Source organism: Peromyscus leucopus, chromosome 18 (assembly GCF_004664715.2).
Source record: "Peromyscus leucopus breed LL Stock chromosome 18, UCI_PerLeu_2.1, whole genome shotgun sequence".
Classification (NCBI taxonomy): Eukaryota; Metazoa; Chordata; class Mammalia; order Rodentia; family Cricetidae; genus Peromyscus; species Peromyscus leucopus.
The window spans coordinates 14989017-15005086 of NC_051078.1; the positions used below are offsets into that span (position 1 = coordinate 14989017).

The 16070-nt window shown below is 40.2% G+C and overlaps 1 protein-coding gene across 2 annotated transcripts in view; it reads left to right on the forward strand.

Annotated features, from left to right (window-relative positions):
- The window catches only part of Lgr5 (leucine rich repeat containing G protein-coupled receptor 5), a 73259-nt gene extending 62646 nt beyond the window's left edge, over positions 1 to 10613 (forward strand). For both annotated transcript variants that reach the window (XM_028877964.2, XM_037196756.1), the window contains 6 exons: positions 35 to 106; positions 2449 to 2520; positions 3389 to 3514; positions 4444 to 4589; positions 6775 to 6858; positions 8010 to 10613. In XM_028877964.2, coding sequence (XP_028733797.1) covers positions 35 to 106; positions 2449 to 2520; positions 3389 to 3514; positions 4444 to 4589; positions 6775 to 6858; positions 8010 to 9097 — 1588 coding nt within the window. In that variant the 3' untranslated portion in view covers positions 9098 to 10613. The remainder of the gene's footprint in view (positions 1 to 34; positions 107 to 2448; positions 2521 to 3388; positions 3515 to 4443; positions 4590 to 6774; positions 6859 to 8009) is intronic.
- Positions 10614 to 16070: the final 5457 nt, after the last annotated feature.

The following is a 16070-nucleotide window of genomic DNA, read 5'->3' on the forward strand; positions in this document are numbered from 1 at the left end:
TCTGATGTCGGTCTTTGGAACGCTCTCTTTTCAGCGACCTGCGGCATAATGACATCTGTGAAATTAAAGGTGGCACATTCCAGCAGTTATTTAACCTCCGATCTCTGTGAGTACCACCTCCCACACCCCCACAGCACTGACTGCTTCTCTCTGTTGGACCTCCAGGATTTTTATTCCACTATGTGCTTTTACCATTGTGCCGCTGTACTTTTTTTTCCTGTTTAAAAAAAAAAAAAATATTTTGCTTCTCATCATTTCCAGGGGAAAAAAAATTAGAAGTAGTAAATTTGTACCCAGGCATAGTGTGTACATCTATGTACATCTATGTACACACTATGCCTGGGTACAAATTTACTACTTCTAATTAAACAAAGTACATGTAAGGCAGAGGCAAGTAGATCTCTGTGAGTTTGAGACTAGTCTGGTGTGCACCACAGGTTCCAGACTAGCCAGGGCTACACGGTAAGACCCTCTCAAAATGTAAGTTTTAAAAGGTTAAAAACGGGAGTAGTAAATTGGTGACTATGCATTCACCAAATCCTCTAAAATGCACTCTTGTTGCAAAAGAAAGGAGGATGACTGCTCAAAAGCCTGCATAATAGTCCTGTCTGCAGCCTGAGACTTTAAACTCAAATGGAATGAACACACATAGTCCCTCTGCCTGTTTGGTGTGTGTATGGGGGGTGGGGGGGGGGGCTGGTTTTGGTTTTGGTTTTGGTTTGGTCTTGTGGGGGAGGCTGCTGTGGCTGTGGCTGTGACTGTGTGTAAACATTTAAAGACCACCTGGGTTTGATAGTGAAATATGTTCACTCTGTGCCCTCGTCTATCTGAAGAGCAAGCCTGGGAATCTATTTTAGCAAACCTACTATGGTTTCAGGACAACCGTACTAGAAACTGCTTCTGTTTCTCCGGCAATCGATATGTAAATATTTCATTTTGTTTTATGATGTAAAATGCTGTAAGTGTTTCAGTCTGTAAAGTGTTTGCCACGCAAGCGTGAGGGCGGAAGTTCAATTCCTAGACCCGCCAGGAAAAGCCTGGTGCAATCACACACTCGATATCCTGGGGTGGAGGGCAGGGATGGGCGGAGCTCTGGGGCTCGCTGCCCAGCCAGTCCAGCCCAATGAAATATGCTCGAGGTCAGTGGGAGACCCCGTTTCAAAAAACATGGGGGATGCCGGGCGGTGGTGGCGCACGCCTTTAATCCCAGCACTCGGGAGGCAGAGCCAGGCGGATCTCGTGAGTTCGAGGCCAGTCTGAACTACCAAGTGAGTTCCAGGAAAAGGCGCAAAGCTACACAGAGAAACCCTGTCTCGTAAAACCAAAAGAAAAAACAAAACATGGTGGACGGCATTTGTGGAAAGGTACCTGAGATAGTACTCTGGCCTCCACATTCCTGTGAAAAGAGGAAGATTCCCTTTAAAAATCTTTCAAATGAGAACACAACTATGCTATGAATTCAGTTCACTGGAGGTAACTCGGGGAGGTAACCCAGTGTCAGACACTTATCTGAATCTGAGAAACACCAACACTGATCACTTCCAATCTTCTCAAATGCTCCACTCTTACTTACCTTAAAGTCTTGGACATTAAAAAAAAAAAAACCAAAGTCTCAGTAGAGGAGCCCTTGTTAGCGTTTGCAAGGTCTGGCTTTGATCTCCAACACCAAGGAAGGGCGAGAGGAAGTGTTGGTGGGGGTGGCAGTGAGTTGAATGACTAAATTCGTAGTTCATGTTCAAAATGAACTTGTCTGATAATTCGTCAGTCCCTGTCTCTGATGAATTACCCGGAGAAGTTTTTGCTAGTGATTTTATTCCTTCGAAATGCCCTTCACTTTGTCGTGTATATATGGCAGTAGATTTCATTTCTCCATGAAATACTTTTCCTCGCTTTGAAGGATTTTATTTATAACATACGTTTTCTCCCATTTTACTTAGATCCCAGCTGGGGATTCACTTGTCTGCATCTTTTACTGAGAATTGTCTTGAAAACACCTCTGTCTATTTCAGGGCTTGCCATAGATGGGTGACGGGCACGCATTGTTGGTTGAGTTTTGCCGTGTGCCCAGGATCATTTCATAATTTAAAATGTGCTCTCTTGTCAGAGAAAGAGATTCTGATGTTTGCCTCATCCTATCTCCATTCATTTTAGAAAAACCAGAATAAAATTTTGCATCCGTGATAAAGTCTACCTTATTAGCAAAAAGAGATAATAATAAATTTAATAATAAAATATCTACCTGATTACTTCAAACAGGACTCATTTAAAGTTCTATCTTTTGTCATTTTATGACACAATATCTTTATGTGAAGGACACTTTGATGAGCTAGCTATTCCTCATTTGAATGGAAATTAAATGTGGGTAGAGACTGGATACATACGATAAAAAGTCATGTGTTCTTTCTAACGTAATCTTCTCGTTTGCCTTTTTAAAAAAAAAAAAAACAGGAACTTAGCTTGGAATAAAATTGCCATGATTCACCCCAATGCATTTTCTACATTGCCATCTCTAATCAAGCTGTGAGTATTTCATCTCTTGTTTATGGAATGTCTTTCAATAATTAGTGATCATCTATTAGTGAAAATGTTAGTTTTATGAAGTCGCTCCCAACACACAGCCACACAGCGTTCTGTGTTCTCCACGCCTAGAGCTATGCCCTGGCCAGGGAAGACACCAAGCTTCCAGAGAGCCATAGGGGCCCTTAAGTAGATGTCTGAAGATCTGGGTGACAGCCGGGGGTGTGAGGGGGGCTGCTTATTCAAATGAAATTGTCTAGTTTTGCTGAGAAATCAGGCAGAATGGAATAAGTTGACAATTCATTTATTCTATCCCTCTTCTTCCTTCTCTGACAGAAGGGGGAGTAGAGAAAGGGAATAGACCCTGAAACTTTTCACTGGTCATTCCACTCACTTTTCAAATAAATGTATATTCCCCACTTGGCAAAACGAGGCTAAATACAGAACAACAGTTTTGGTTTGGGTTTTTTTGTTTGTTTGTTTGGTTGGTTGGTTGGTTGGTTTTTCAAAATTGGTCTCTATGTAGCCCTGGCTGTCTTAGAACTCACTCTGTAGACCAGGCTGACCTCAAACTTACAGAGATCCACCTGCCTCACAAGTGTTGGAATTAAACGAGTGCGCCACCACCGCCTGGCCAAATGTAGAACAATTTTAATGCATTTAAAGCATGCCTCCCCAGCTCCAGTTCTGATTATAAATAGAAAAAGCTATCAGAAACTCAAACCAAAGTGGTTAGTTTTACCATTCAAGGGTAAGAACTCTACTTGGAGGTTTTTATTGAGCAGTCGAAGCATCTTTAGTCTGCTTTTGTAAACATAAACATTCCAGGCTAATGTAGACGACTAAAAGCCAATTGTTTGATGTTTTGCAGGGACCTATCATCCAACCTCCTGTCGTCTTTCCCTGTAACTGGGTTACATGGTTTAACTCACTTAAAATTAACAGGAAATCGTGCCTTACGGAGCCTGATACCATCTGCAAACTTCCCAGAGCTCAAGTGAGTTTGTCATTGAAACTAATAAGATACATTTGTGGTCATGCGAAAAAATAGACATGTTACAGTGATTTCTAAATGTATGAGGTCATGAGACCCTTTTGAATTGCATTTCATGCCCCGAGTCCCCACCCCTGGGGCACTGTTAGGATAAGCCTGAAGTGGGCGACTGTCTTCCTGACCACACTTCCTTTCCCTCTCAAAGATGCTTTCTGGAATCACAGAGTTCATGGAAAGAGTTTAAGAAGCATTGATCCATGGGATATATACTGGGCCGTGTAATTAAATAACATTGTAACATTACTGCACTCCTGTTTACAATTTTTAATTCATCTAGCGTGTATGTGCTGTAATAAAATATACTAAATTAATGCCTGTTTGAGGAAGCAGTACTGTTTAAAAACCTGCTGTGCTTATTAGCAATAAAGGAGTGGTTTACAGATTTTGTGTGTACATATATATGTCTTGAACCACAATACTGTCTGCATGTTTTTAAAACCCAAAAAGTAATAAAGTCCCAAAAGATAGTACAGAAAAGGAAAAAGTATATTTCAAAATGCCACCTTAAACAACATTTTTATGTTGTTTATTTCTAGGCTATGTTTCACATCATCTAAGTTATTAGAATCCACATATGCATAGACATTTATGGCATATTTTAGTTACCTAACATAATGTTGTCATAATTTTCCTACCATTCATTTTTTAAACCATTTTATTATGGAAAATTCCCATCATTTAAATCACCTCACTCAGCTTCTACAATGATAAATATCAATTTTAATAACTGTGGTTACCAATATCACTAGAATGCATGCCTTTATTCAAATGGCATATATTTTGGATTATCCATTTAGCCTAAACTCCAAAAGCAGACATTATATGTCATGACCCATCTTTTTTTAAGTGTATGTTTTTTTTTTTCTTTAAAGGATTATTGAAATGCCCTATGCGTACCAGTGTTGTGCATTTGGAGCGTGTGAGAATGTCTATAAGATTTCTAATCCATGGAATAAAGGTGGGAACAGCAGTGTGGACGACCTTCATAAGAAAGATGCTGGGCTATTTCAAGTTCAAGGTAAGAACTGCTGTCGTGGTGAGGAAATTGTTGCCAGAAAGATCTTGAAAATTTACTAACAAACCATGAAAAGTTCAGGAGTCCCCCTGTAATCACCCAGCAAGTGGAGAATCAGTATTACATTGTAAAGACTCAAAAAGACATATTGCCATCTGTTCTATTTTTATTTATAATTAGATCCTCCTTAGCATACACAGTCCTCAGAGGTGATTACTATATCAACATTTCCAGACTTTTTTTTAGAGGATCCTATCCGCCCCCCCCCCCAAATATCCTTCTTCCCTTCTTTCACTGGAAGAAAAAAATACATGCTTGTTTTCCCAGCCTGGAGGAAGTAGGGGGTGAAGTGAGTGGACAGACATTTTTAATTCCTCCATATTTGAGCAGAAGGGCCTAAGAATTCAGTTTCTCAACTGACGGATTCTGTATCATGTTCCTCTAGTCCCCCACAGGGGTATCTGTCAGGAAGGTGAAATGAGATCATGTCTGTACAGCCCTTGGCTTTCCTTGCAGTAAGACGTTACTTAAACAGAAAGCAATGTCTCTCCACCACACCTGTGGGGATGAAGGGGCGCCTTGGGCGGCACCCCCTCCCTTCCCTGCCAGCCTTGCCAGTTTGCACAAGGCCTAAAAGAATAGCTTCTCAGTCTTAGGGCCTTGGTGATTTGTTGATTCCAAGGTGCAATTCAACCTGTCTGCACATTTTCTTAACTTAGCCACTGGCCTATCAGTTGAAAGAACTAATCGCCTTGTTTGTCTGTTTGTGGTTTTTGGTCACACAGCATGTGTCTTGCTCTTCTTCATTTAGTTTTTGCCTGTCCCTGCCCCACCAACTCTAATCTCTTCTATGTTTATTCATTAAACATTAAAAATTTAAAACTATAGAGCCTATTATGGTTCAGACACTACATCAGCTCCTGGGACTACATAATAGCACTAATGTCACTCATGAAATTTATTTTCGGAGATCAGTGATTCTCAACAATGACCTGTATATTAGAATAACACCAAAGGGTTTGAAAAAAAATAGTGATGCCGGAGCTGGGGAGGTAACTGAGTGAGTGAAGGGTTGGGTGCACAAGCATGAGGTTCTGAGTTCAGATCCTCCAACACCCACATTTTTAAAAAGCGGGATGTCGGGTTGGGGATTTAGCTCAGTGGTAGAGTGCTTGCCTAGCAAGTACAAGGCCCTGGGTTCGGTCCTCAGCTCCGGAAAAAAGAAAAAGAAAAAGAAAGCAGGATGTGGCAGCTTGTACCTGTAATCTTAGTGCTGTGAGGCACAGGAAACAGCTGGAGCTGAATGATCAGCCAGCCCAGCTGAACTGGTGAGCACCGGGGTTCAGTGAGATCCATTGTCTCAGAAGATAACGAAGGGAAGGTGTTGAGTATCCCAACACCTCCCTAAGACATCCACGTGTTCCTTTGAGTGACCACATGCTCAATTTCACACACACACACACACACACACACACACACACACACACACACACGCGCGCGCACGCACACAAGCACGCACGCACGCACAGGCACACACAAATGCTGATGCCCAAGTCTCATACAAAACCAAGAAAATGTGCATCTTTGGGAAAAAATGTGTTAAATCACAAAATTCATTTTTTTTAAAGACAGTTTTCTAAACCAAGCACCTTGTTATTACTTTTTTATTATACAGAATTCCCTCAAGGAACGTCAAAACTGATTTCCCATCTTGTGGTCAGAGGAAGCAGCCTAGAACATTTGTACCAAAGCTATTATAGTGTTAGAAAATTGTTCTCTCCTCTCCTCTCTCCCATCTTAAAGGAAGTTTCTGAGAGGTGCTAGAGATCAAACCTAGGCCCTTGAGCATGCTAAGCAAATATTCTACCACTGAGCAGCATCCCCGGTCCTTGGAAAACTGGATAAACTGTGGTTCCTAGCATGGATTTGGGTCTGCAATTTAGGACCATCACAAGCTCCAGGGAAGAGCAGAATCGGAGGACTTGGGTATTAACCCTGAGTACAGCCCCCTTGCTCCTCAGCCTCAGGGCTGCTGGAACACTGCCAGAGCAGATTGTCTAGAACATCAACAAAGGACTTTCTAAGGACCTTGCCTTCATTTCTCTTTGTGACAATTCCTGTCTTGCGGGCAGCCCGAGCCTCTCCTCGTGAGGGAACTAACCACTCCAGGGTTTCTCAATCCCTGCAGATGAGCGCGACCTTGAAGATTTCCTGCTGGACTTCGAGGAAGACCTGAAAGCCCTTCATTCTGTGCAGTGTTCGCCTTCTCCAGGTGAGAGAGACATCAAAACTGCGTCGGTATCCAAGGACCCCTTGGACGCTGAGGCTGTCGACCACTGTGGCTGCGTTCCGGAAGCAAAATCTCTGCCACCTCATGGCTCGTCCCCATGCCTGACAACCGGAACTTACAAAATACGAACAAGCTTCATTCGCTAGGGTCATTTTCCATTCGCAAGTAACACTTAGGTGGAGAACTGTTGATTGAGGTTAATAAAACTAAAGAGTTGGCATATGCTCAAAGGCATATGTGATTTTGAAGGCACTATTACTATTTAGCATGGAATAATACTCCATAGGCTTGCTTTATATAATCAATACATTTTTAATAATTTAGATCTTCTCTATAAATAACCATTTAGGGTCTGGGAATTTAACCCAACAATGAAGTGTTTGTTTAACATGCTTAACTCTGTCTTGCTGAGTATGGTCGTGCACACCTTTAGTCCTTACCCTACACTTGGGAGGCATAGGCAGGTGGGTCTCATTGAGCTCAAGGCCAGCCTGGTCTACATAGTTCCAGAACAGCCAGAACTATGTAGAAAGACCCTGTCTTTACAAAAAAAAAAAAAAAAAAAAAGTGAAAACAAATAGTATACCGATGAGTTTTAAAAACATTGAATTCATTAAATTGAATTCATTAAGTTGTCCTATTCCTTAAAAAAAAAAAAGTAGGTAATTTAGTGGAAGAAAGGCAATGAATAATATTTTATTTCCAATAAATAAGTGTTCCTTGCTCTCTAAGATTTCCATAAAATGCACACTCCTGCTACCCATACTATATCTCATATGAGCTATTTCCCTAGGAATCTCTTTCTTGGACTGTGGAGCCATAGAAACTATTCTCAAGGTCTCAGTGAAAAATCCAGGTGATCTGGCTTTTCACATTGCCCACGCTGCTATGTCTTGGGACTGAGGTCTCCCATTTTTAGTTTTCTATATATCTTCTGGGATCACAAGAACCTGGGGCCTCAGTGGGTCAGTGCTGTGGAAACTTCAAGGTGGTCCTCACACTAGTCTGAGAAACAGGAGCAAGCCATGTGGGCGCTGTGGTTACAGTGGCTGTTACTGACCCCCGTTTCTTGGCAAGTTTGCTACATCTGTCGCCCCAACCTGATCCGGACTCTCTCTTCCTTCTACACTCAGGTCCCTTCAAGCCCTGTGACCACCTATTCGGTAGCTGGCTGATCAGAATCGGAGTGTGGATCATAGCAGTCCTGGCGCTTTCCTGTAATGCCTTGGTGACGTCAACAGTGTTCAGAACCACTCTGTACATCTCTTCCATAAAACTCCTAATTGGGGTCATTGCGGTGGTGAACATGATCATGGGGGTCTCCAGTGCTGTGCTGGCCATGGTGGACACGTTCACGTTTGGTAGCTTTGCGCAACACGGTGCATGGTGGGAAGATGGAGTCGGTTGCCAAATTGTTGGTTTCCTGTCCATGTTTGCTTCAGAATCATCTGTTTTCCTGCTCACTCTGGCAGCCCTGGAACGTGGCTTTTCCGCCAGATGCTCCCCCAAGTTTGAAACGAAAACTCCCCTTTCTAGCCTGAAGGTGGTCATTCTGCTGTGTGTCCTGTTAGCCCTGACCATTGCCGCTGTCCCCTTGCTGGGAGGCAGCGAGTATAATGCCTCCCCACTCTGTCTGCCCTTGCCCTTTGGGGAGCCCAGCACCACGGGCTACATGGTGGCTCTCGTCTTGCTCAACTCCCTCTGTTTCCTCATAATGACCATTGCGTACACCAGGCTCTACTGCAATTTGGACAAAGGAGACCTGGAGAATCTTTGGGACTGCTCTATGGTGAAGCACATTGCCTTGTTGCTCTTCACCAATTGTATCCTGTACTGCCCCGTGGCTTTCTTATCCTTCTCCTCTTTGCTAAACCTCACTTTCATCAGTCCCGAAGTAATTAAGTTCATACTCCTAGTGATTGTCCCACTGCCTGCATGTCTCAATCCCCTTCTCTATATCGTCTTCAACCCCCACTTTAAGGAGGATATGGGCAGCCTAGGAAAGCAAGCCCATTTCTGGACGAGATCAAAACACCCAAGTCTGCTGTCCATTAACTCTGATGATGTTGAAAAACGATCCTGCGACTCGACCCAAGCCTTGGTGGCCTTTACGCATGCCAGCATAGCCTATGACTTGCCTTCCAATTCTGGGTCATCACCGGCTTATCCAATGACAGAAAGCTGTCACCTTTCTTCAGTAGCCTTTGTCCCATGCCTCTAGATAATTTGTGAGGGGGACGCTTTCAAAAGTTGGAAACCTGCAAGAAGATTTGTATCAGAGCAGTAGCTAAGAAGAGCTGAGCTGAAACCTGGCTTACAATACAAGTAAACATCTATAAGTTAGTACGGAAAAGCGAATACCTTACTGATACTTGAGAGCGACGTGTAAGTCTCAACACTGCTTGTATAACTTGTTCAGCTATCCATCACGTTACTTAGATGAGCCTAGATCTGAAAAGCAGATGAAACGCTCTTCAATAAATAAAGTCTCTAGTTTTAATTGTGTGATCTTCAAGCTCACCAGCATAATCACTGGTAGTGAAGGATTCATTGAAGGACACAGTGGGTACATTTAAATTGACAAATTCCTCAGACAGAAGAGGGTTAATATTATAAAGCGATATAAGGATTTTTTATAATGGGCTACATTGCCCACAGGATTTCATTTTAATGGCCATGTGGAGACATTTATGTCCTTTTGTCAGAAAGGGTCTTTCCATGACAATAGTTTCTTGGATGAATAATTTGAGACATTTTGACTCATTCGTACATAAATTTAAGATACTGGGTTTTATAAATAAGCACTCAGTGCTTCCTCCGTTGGTGAACTAAAACAGGCTACACATTTTTTGAAGGGAAAATTAACTTAAATTGTTCCTAAAGCGATCATGTACAGGTAAAATTTGACTTACCTGATTCATTTTTAAATTCCTGCTGTCCAAAGCTCAGAAAGTTCATTACCAGCAATGAGCCTACCTGGTAATCGAGAGTGGGATTTCTATTTGTTTCTGAGTGGGAGCATGCTTTGGGGGAGATGTTTTGTCATTGCCTCAAATGGTTGTGCATTGTAAGATGCTCAAAGGCAGGCAGGACATGCGTCCATAAGTCCACTGAGTAACCTCACACACCTGTCTCTACTGGCTCCAGCAACATGCCTCGTGACACTTTCGACTCAACAGAACTGTGCAAAGTATCAGTCTTTCTATTTAGCTTGGTTTAAGCTGTGTCTTTTTTGGATCAACCACCTGCTATAAAGAACATGACTTCTCTGCTTACTCCGTATTAACATGGGTGTTAGATGCTTTCATCCAAATTATTCAATTTGAAAAGTGAAAGGGTTTATTCTTAACTTCCATGACCCTACATTAGCTTCATGGCACCCAAACCAAAAGGCTGTTGGGTAGATTTATTTTTATATAAGCATGTTTTATTTTGATCAGATGTTTTAATGTGGAATTTTTTTAAAAAAAATAATACATTTATGAGATGTTTTATAAGATGTGTACATATAGAATTGTATTTATTACTACAGTAAAGATACAGTGACATAAAAGAACGCGATAATAAACCATGTACAGTGACATATTCTTCCAAATATATTGTTTCTCTGCCCATTTTCTTTAAGTGCATTAATTGTATGTAATATATGTAAATACATAGTGCTTGTAAATAGACTCAAAATTTGCTTTTCTACTGGGCACAAAATAAATTTTTAATAAAATGTGCGACTTGCAAAACAAAAATATTTTCCAAGTCTATTGATTGATAGTTACAGACACATACATTTTCTCCTAATGTTTTCCATTTTAGTGTATATCTTCCATATATTTGTGCTCTAATCCTTTAGATATATTGGACTCATCTTAAATAAGTTTTTCTTGAGAATAAATCAAAAGATTCCCACCCCCCTCCCCAGCTGAGGACCGAACCCAGGGCCTTGCAAGCGCTCTACCACTGAGCTAAATCCCAACCCCCCAAAAGACTTTTTAGTTTCTGAATTATCTTCCCTTAGCTAGCCGATATGTCATAGCTATGGTGTAATTTATTGTCCTCAGCGATGATTTGGATTTTACAGCCCACACTAGTTCCAAATTTCTTAGTAACAAAAGAAAAAAAAAAACATTTGTATATCCAATAAGGGGTGGGGAGAAGTGTGAAAAACAGACCAATCTTAAATTATTTAGGATGGACATGCATGTTCTATAAATTTAATTTGTAAATATAAATTTAACAGAAACACATTTCATGGCCATGCCCAGAACATGCGCTCCCAATACACAATAAAATACACTGTTTCTGCTCAGTTCCCTTTCCCCAAAACATAAGAAAGGGAGTTGATTTTCTGTGTCAGACTGGCAGCTTTGATGGGAATCTGACTACGCCTCTCTAGGTTCTCTACTATGGAGGACCAGCATTATTGCTAAAAGTAGCCAATGTTTACACACATTCCCAGGATTCCTGACACTATTTTCCACTTGTCCATCAGACTTAACCATATGCTACATCCCAAACCTAGTTAACAGGTATGCCTAGTTAATGGGATTGTGCGAGCGGTCCACACTTAGTCTTTGAGTACAATAGCAGCTTGTTCCTCTTAATCCCATTCCTTTTAGCCTGGGTAACAGACACAGAATGGACCCTCATCTTTCTTCTCAGGACACTTATTTTCTGCACAATCTAAATTAGCACCGAGTTCTAGCAGCATACCTGCCTTTCCTGCTCAAGGAAGCACCGTCAATAATGTAATCTTTTTAAGGGAAAACACTTGTATCTACCCTTGCTAAAAATAAGCCCTCCCCCCCCCCCCCGCATACCATTACACTTTCCTACCAAAACACTAGTTACACCTCACACACAACACTGCTCTTGAGTGTCTGATAAATGTTCTGCACTATAGGGCAGTGTAGAAAGACTTGGAATCCGTTTCCAAAGATGAATAGATCAGCAGGAAAGATATACAGTGAAGAATTCTAGGCTGGACAGTAGTGAAAAGAAAATTTTAAAACCAACAACCTTGTTTAAAGTAAGTGATTTAAACTGATGGTTTCCAAAGTGCCTTTGGAGATTGGAGAGATAGCTCAGCGGTTTAAAAACAAAAAACAAAAACCACCTGATAGACCCAGAGTGTGAACCAATTCTGAATTGGGTAAAGCTGTTGGAGCGTGGCAAGTTTCACGTCCCACAATGGCTTCAGCAGAAGCAGCAGACCCAGGATGAGGACCAGATTTGACTCTAGTTTCGGAGTACAGGGCATGTTCCATATCTTGCAGAAGCTTTCTTGGAAGCAGCAGACCCTGGTTAGGAACCAATCCTGAACTTGGGTAAGGACTATTGAAGTTCCACATGATGCAGTGGCTTCAGCAGAGGCTTTGGACTCAGGGTAGGAACTGGATCTAGTGCTGGCAAAAGCCCACCGCTGTTCGGAGAGCTCCACAACTCACAGCAAAAGCTGTAGATCCGGACAGGAGGCCCAAGCTAACACAGGACACCACTTGACCCTCACTCATAAGAAGAGATGACATAGAGTCTCCCCATCCCTCACTACCAGTCCCCCAGGTGGAAAGGGCATCCCAATGCACTATGACTTAGTCCTCTACTACATGTAAATGCCACCATGAAAAGAAAACTAGGAACTTGAATTTTAAAAAATAAAAAACACAAAAGAAAGAAAGAAAAAATCCAAGCAACAAACGAACACCACTTACATAATTCCTGTTGCAGAAACAGAAACAGCATAAAAAACCGGAGACAATGTGAGTATTCCAGAAATGAGTAATCCCATAAAATAATGGCACCTAATCAAAAGAAACTGAGAGAACTTCCAATGGATCCCAAAGAAAGATTATCAAAATGTTCAAACAACTCAAAAGACAAAGGAAAGAAAACAAAGAGATGAGTGAAATAAGAAAGTTGATACAAGTCATGAAAAAAAGAAGTCAATAGATAGAATTGCTGAAGAAAACCCACACCAAAATGATGCTAGAAATGAAAAACTCAATACACCATGTAAAAACCTCAGTAGAAAGCCTCACCCATAGAACGGGTCATGTTGGAAAAAGAATTAGAGCTAGAAGTCAAGGAATTGGACCACTCAGTAAAATTCAATGATATATTTTTTTAAAAGTACATGAAAAAAATATGGGAGAATCTGGGGACAGTATGAAAAGACCTAATCTTTGAATTATGGACATGGGCGGGGGGAGAATATTGTAGTAAAGTCATAGAGAATATTTTCACAGACGCAGACAAGAAAATTTTCCAGACCCAGAGGAAAAGATGGTCATCCAGGTAAAAACCAGGCCTATCAAACTCCAAATAGGCAAGCCCAGGAAAGAAACTCCTCATGACATTGAAGTACTAAAAACACAGAATAAAAGGAGTATTTAAAGCCGCAAAAGTGACAACGCAAGTCACTTATAACCGCACGCAGCCCATTAGAATAACGCTTGATTATTTGACAAAACCTTTTCAAGCCAGAATGGTGTGGAAAGATTATACTCCAAGTTCAGAATGGCTCATATACTGTCAACCCAGACTAATACATGCAGCGAAATTATTCATTAAAATTATAGAGGAGGGGGAAAAAACCCTCCAAGTGGGCTGGGTACCATGACACACACCTTTAATTTCAGCACTTGGGAGGCTGAAGGTCAGCAGACTGTTAAGATTTCAAGGATAGCCTGGTCTACATAACAAGTCCCTGGCCAGCCAGGCTTACATAGTGAGACCTTTTAATAAAAAAAAAAAAATAGATAAATAAAAGCGTCCATGATAAAAAAAAAAAAAACAATATTAAAGGAATTTTTGGCACAAAGCCAGCTCTAAGGAGACTACCGAAAAGAGTGCATCAGTCTGAAAATGAGGACAAACACGCCCAAGACTTTACAGGGAAAAAGCAAACAATTCCAGAAGAAAAAAGGTCTAAAAACACCAAAAACAACAAAAAATGGCAGGGATGACTATAAATCATTCCATAACAACTTTTAGTATCATAGTCTCAATTCCCTGATAAAGAGAAGCAGATTACTAGATGGGATTAGAAGAATTTTTTTTTCCTGTCTCCAAAAACAACCACACCCCACGAACAATAATAGACACCACCGCAGAGTGAAGATGGAAAAAAGAATTGTAGTAAATGAAACCAAGAAACGATCAGGTTTAGGTATACTAATATCTGACAAAATAAACCTCAGACCCAGACCAATCAGAAGTGATAAGGAGCATCACTGCATGCTCATTAAAGGAAAAATCCACCAAGGTAATGAAACTTTAAACTTGTGTGCACCAAACACAGGTACAACACAATATCATAAAAGAAATACTATTAGATCTGAAACAACAGATTTACCCCAACATGGTGACAATGGGTAACTTTAATACCCCCCCCATCTCACCACAGACAGATCATCTGCATAAAATCTAACTAAAGACTAAGAGTTAAGTGACATCATAAATCAAATGAACCTCACAGACATCTACAAATGCCAAAGAATACACGATTCTTCCACAACCCATGTAACTTTCTCTAAAATTGACTGCATATTAGGATACAAAACAATAATTCAATGAATATAGGAAAACATTAAAATAATATCTCTCATTCTATCTGTCCACAGGGGAAATAAAACTAGATTTCATCAACAATAGAAACTCCAGAAAGTATACAACTTCATGGAGACTAAACAACATGCATTGAGTGATAATTGGGTCAAGGAAGAAATACAAAAATTCACAAGTTCCTAGGATTAAATGAAAATGAAAACACACCTTCTAAAACCTACAGGCCATAATGAAGGTGGTCTTAAAGAAAATTTACAGTATTAAGTGCTCACATTAAAAAAAAAAAAACTGAGAGATCTCAAATTGAAAATTTAATGATGCACTTGACAGCCTGGAAAGATAAGAACAAATAACACCCCCCAAAAAAAGTAGATTGAAAGAAATAACCAAAATCGAGGCTGAAATTAATCAACTAGGAAAAGTTTACAAAGGATCAACGAAACAAAGAGCTGGTTCTTTGAAAAGATTAAAAAGGTTGACAAATGTTTTACCAAATTAACCAAAAGAATGAAGATCCAAATTAACAAAATTAGAAATGAAAAGGGAAATACAACAGACACTGGGGAAATTCAGAGAATCCTAAGAACATATTTTCACTAAACTGGAAAATCAAAAAGGAATGGATGGATTCCTAGATGCACATGACCTAGTAAAGTCAAGTCAAGACAACGGAAATAACTTAAACAGATCCATAACAACCAATGAGATAGAAAGAATTTAAAATCTCCCAACCACAAAAATCCCAGGGCCAGATGGATTCAGCACAGAAGTCTACCAGACCTTCACAAAGGAATTAACACCAGTACTCCTCAAATTATCCCATAAAATAGAAAAGGAACACTTTAAAATTACTTTTATGAAGCTGGCCTTACCTAGATATCAAAACTAAAGACCCAATCAAAAAATAAATGAATTATAGGTTAATCTCTCTGAATATAGACAAAAAAAAATACTTGAAAACTGAATACTTGAAAACTGAATTCAAGAACACAACAAGAAGGTCATCCACCATGATCAAATCAGCTTCACCCCAGAGTTGAAGGGATGGTTCAACATATGTAAATCAACAAATATAACACGATCATCTCATATGTAGAAAAGGTCTGAAAAAAAACAATATCTTTTCATGATAAAGAAAGGTTCTAGTGAATCTAGGGATACAGGCAACATATCGCAACATAATAAAGGCAAATGTACAACAAGCCACACCCCAAAATCACGTTAAACGAAGGAAAAACTCAAGCATTTTCACTAAAATTGGAAACAAGATAAGATGTATGATTGCTTCACTCCTGTTCAATATAGTCCTTAAAGTCTTAGCTACAGTAACATTAGAAGGAAACAAAGAGGATACAAATAGGAAAAGTAGAAATCAAAGTATTTTTAATTGCCAATCATATGACTGCGCACATAAAAGACCCTGAAGACTGCACCAGAAAAAATTCTGCAGCTGGTAAACACTTTGAACAAAGCAGTGAAATACAAAATTATTACACAAAAATCAGTAGATTCCTATTCACCAACAGCATACATATAAAGAAAAAAATCAGACAAATAATACCACTCACAATAGCCTCAAAAAAATATATATAGCTGGGCATGATGGTGCACACTTTTAATCCCAGCACTAAGGA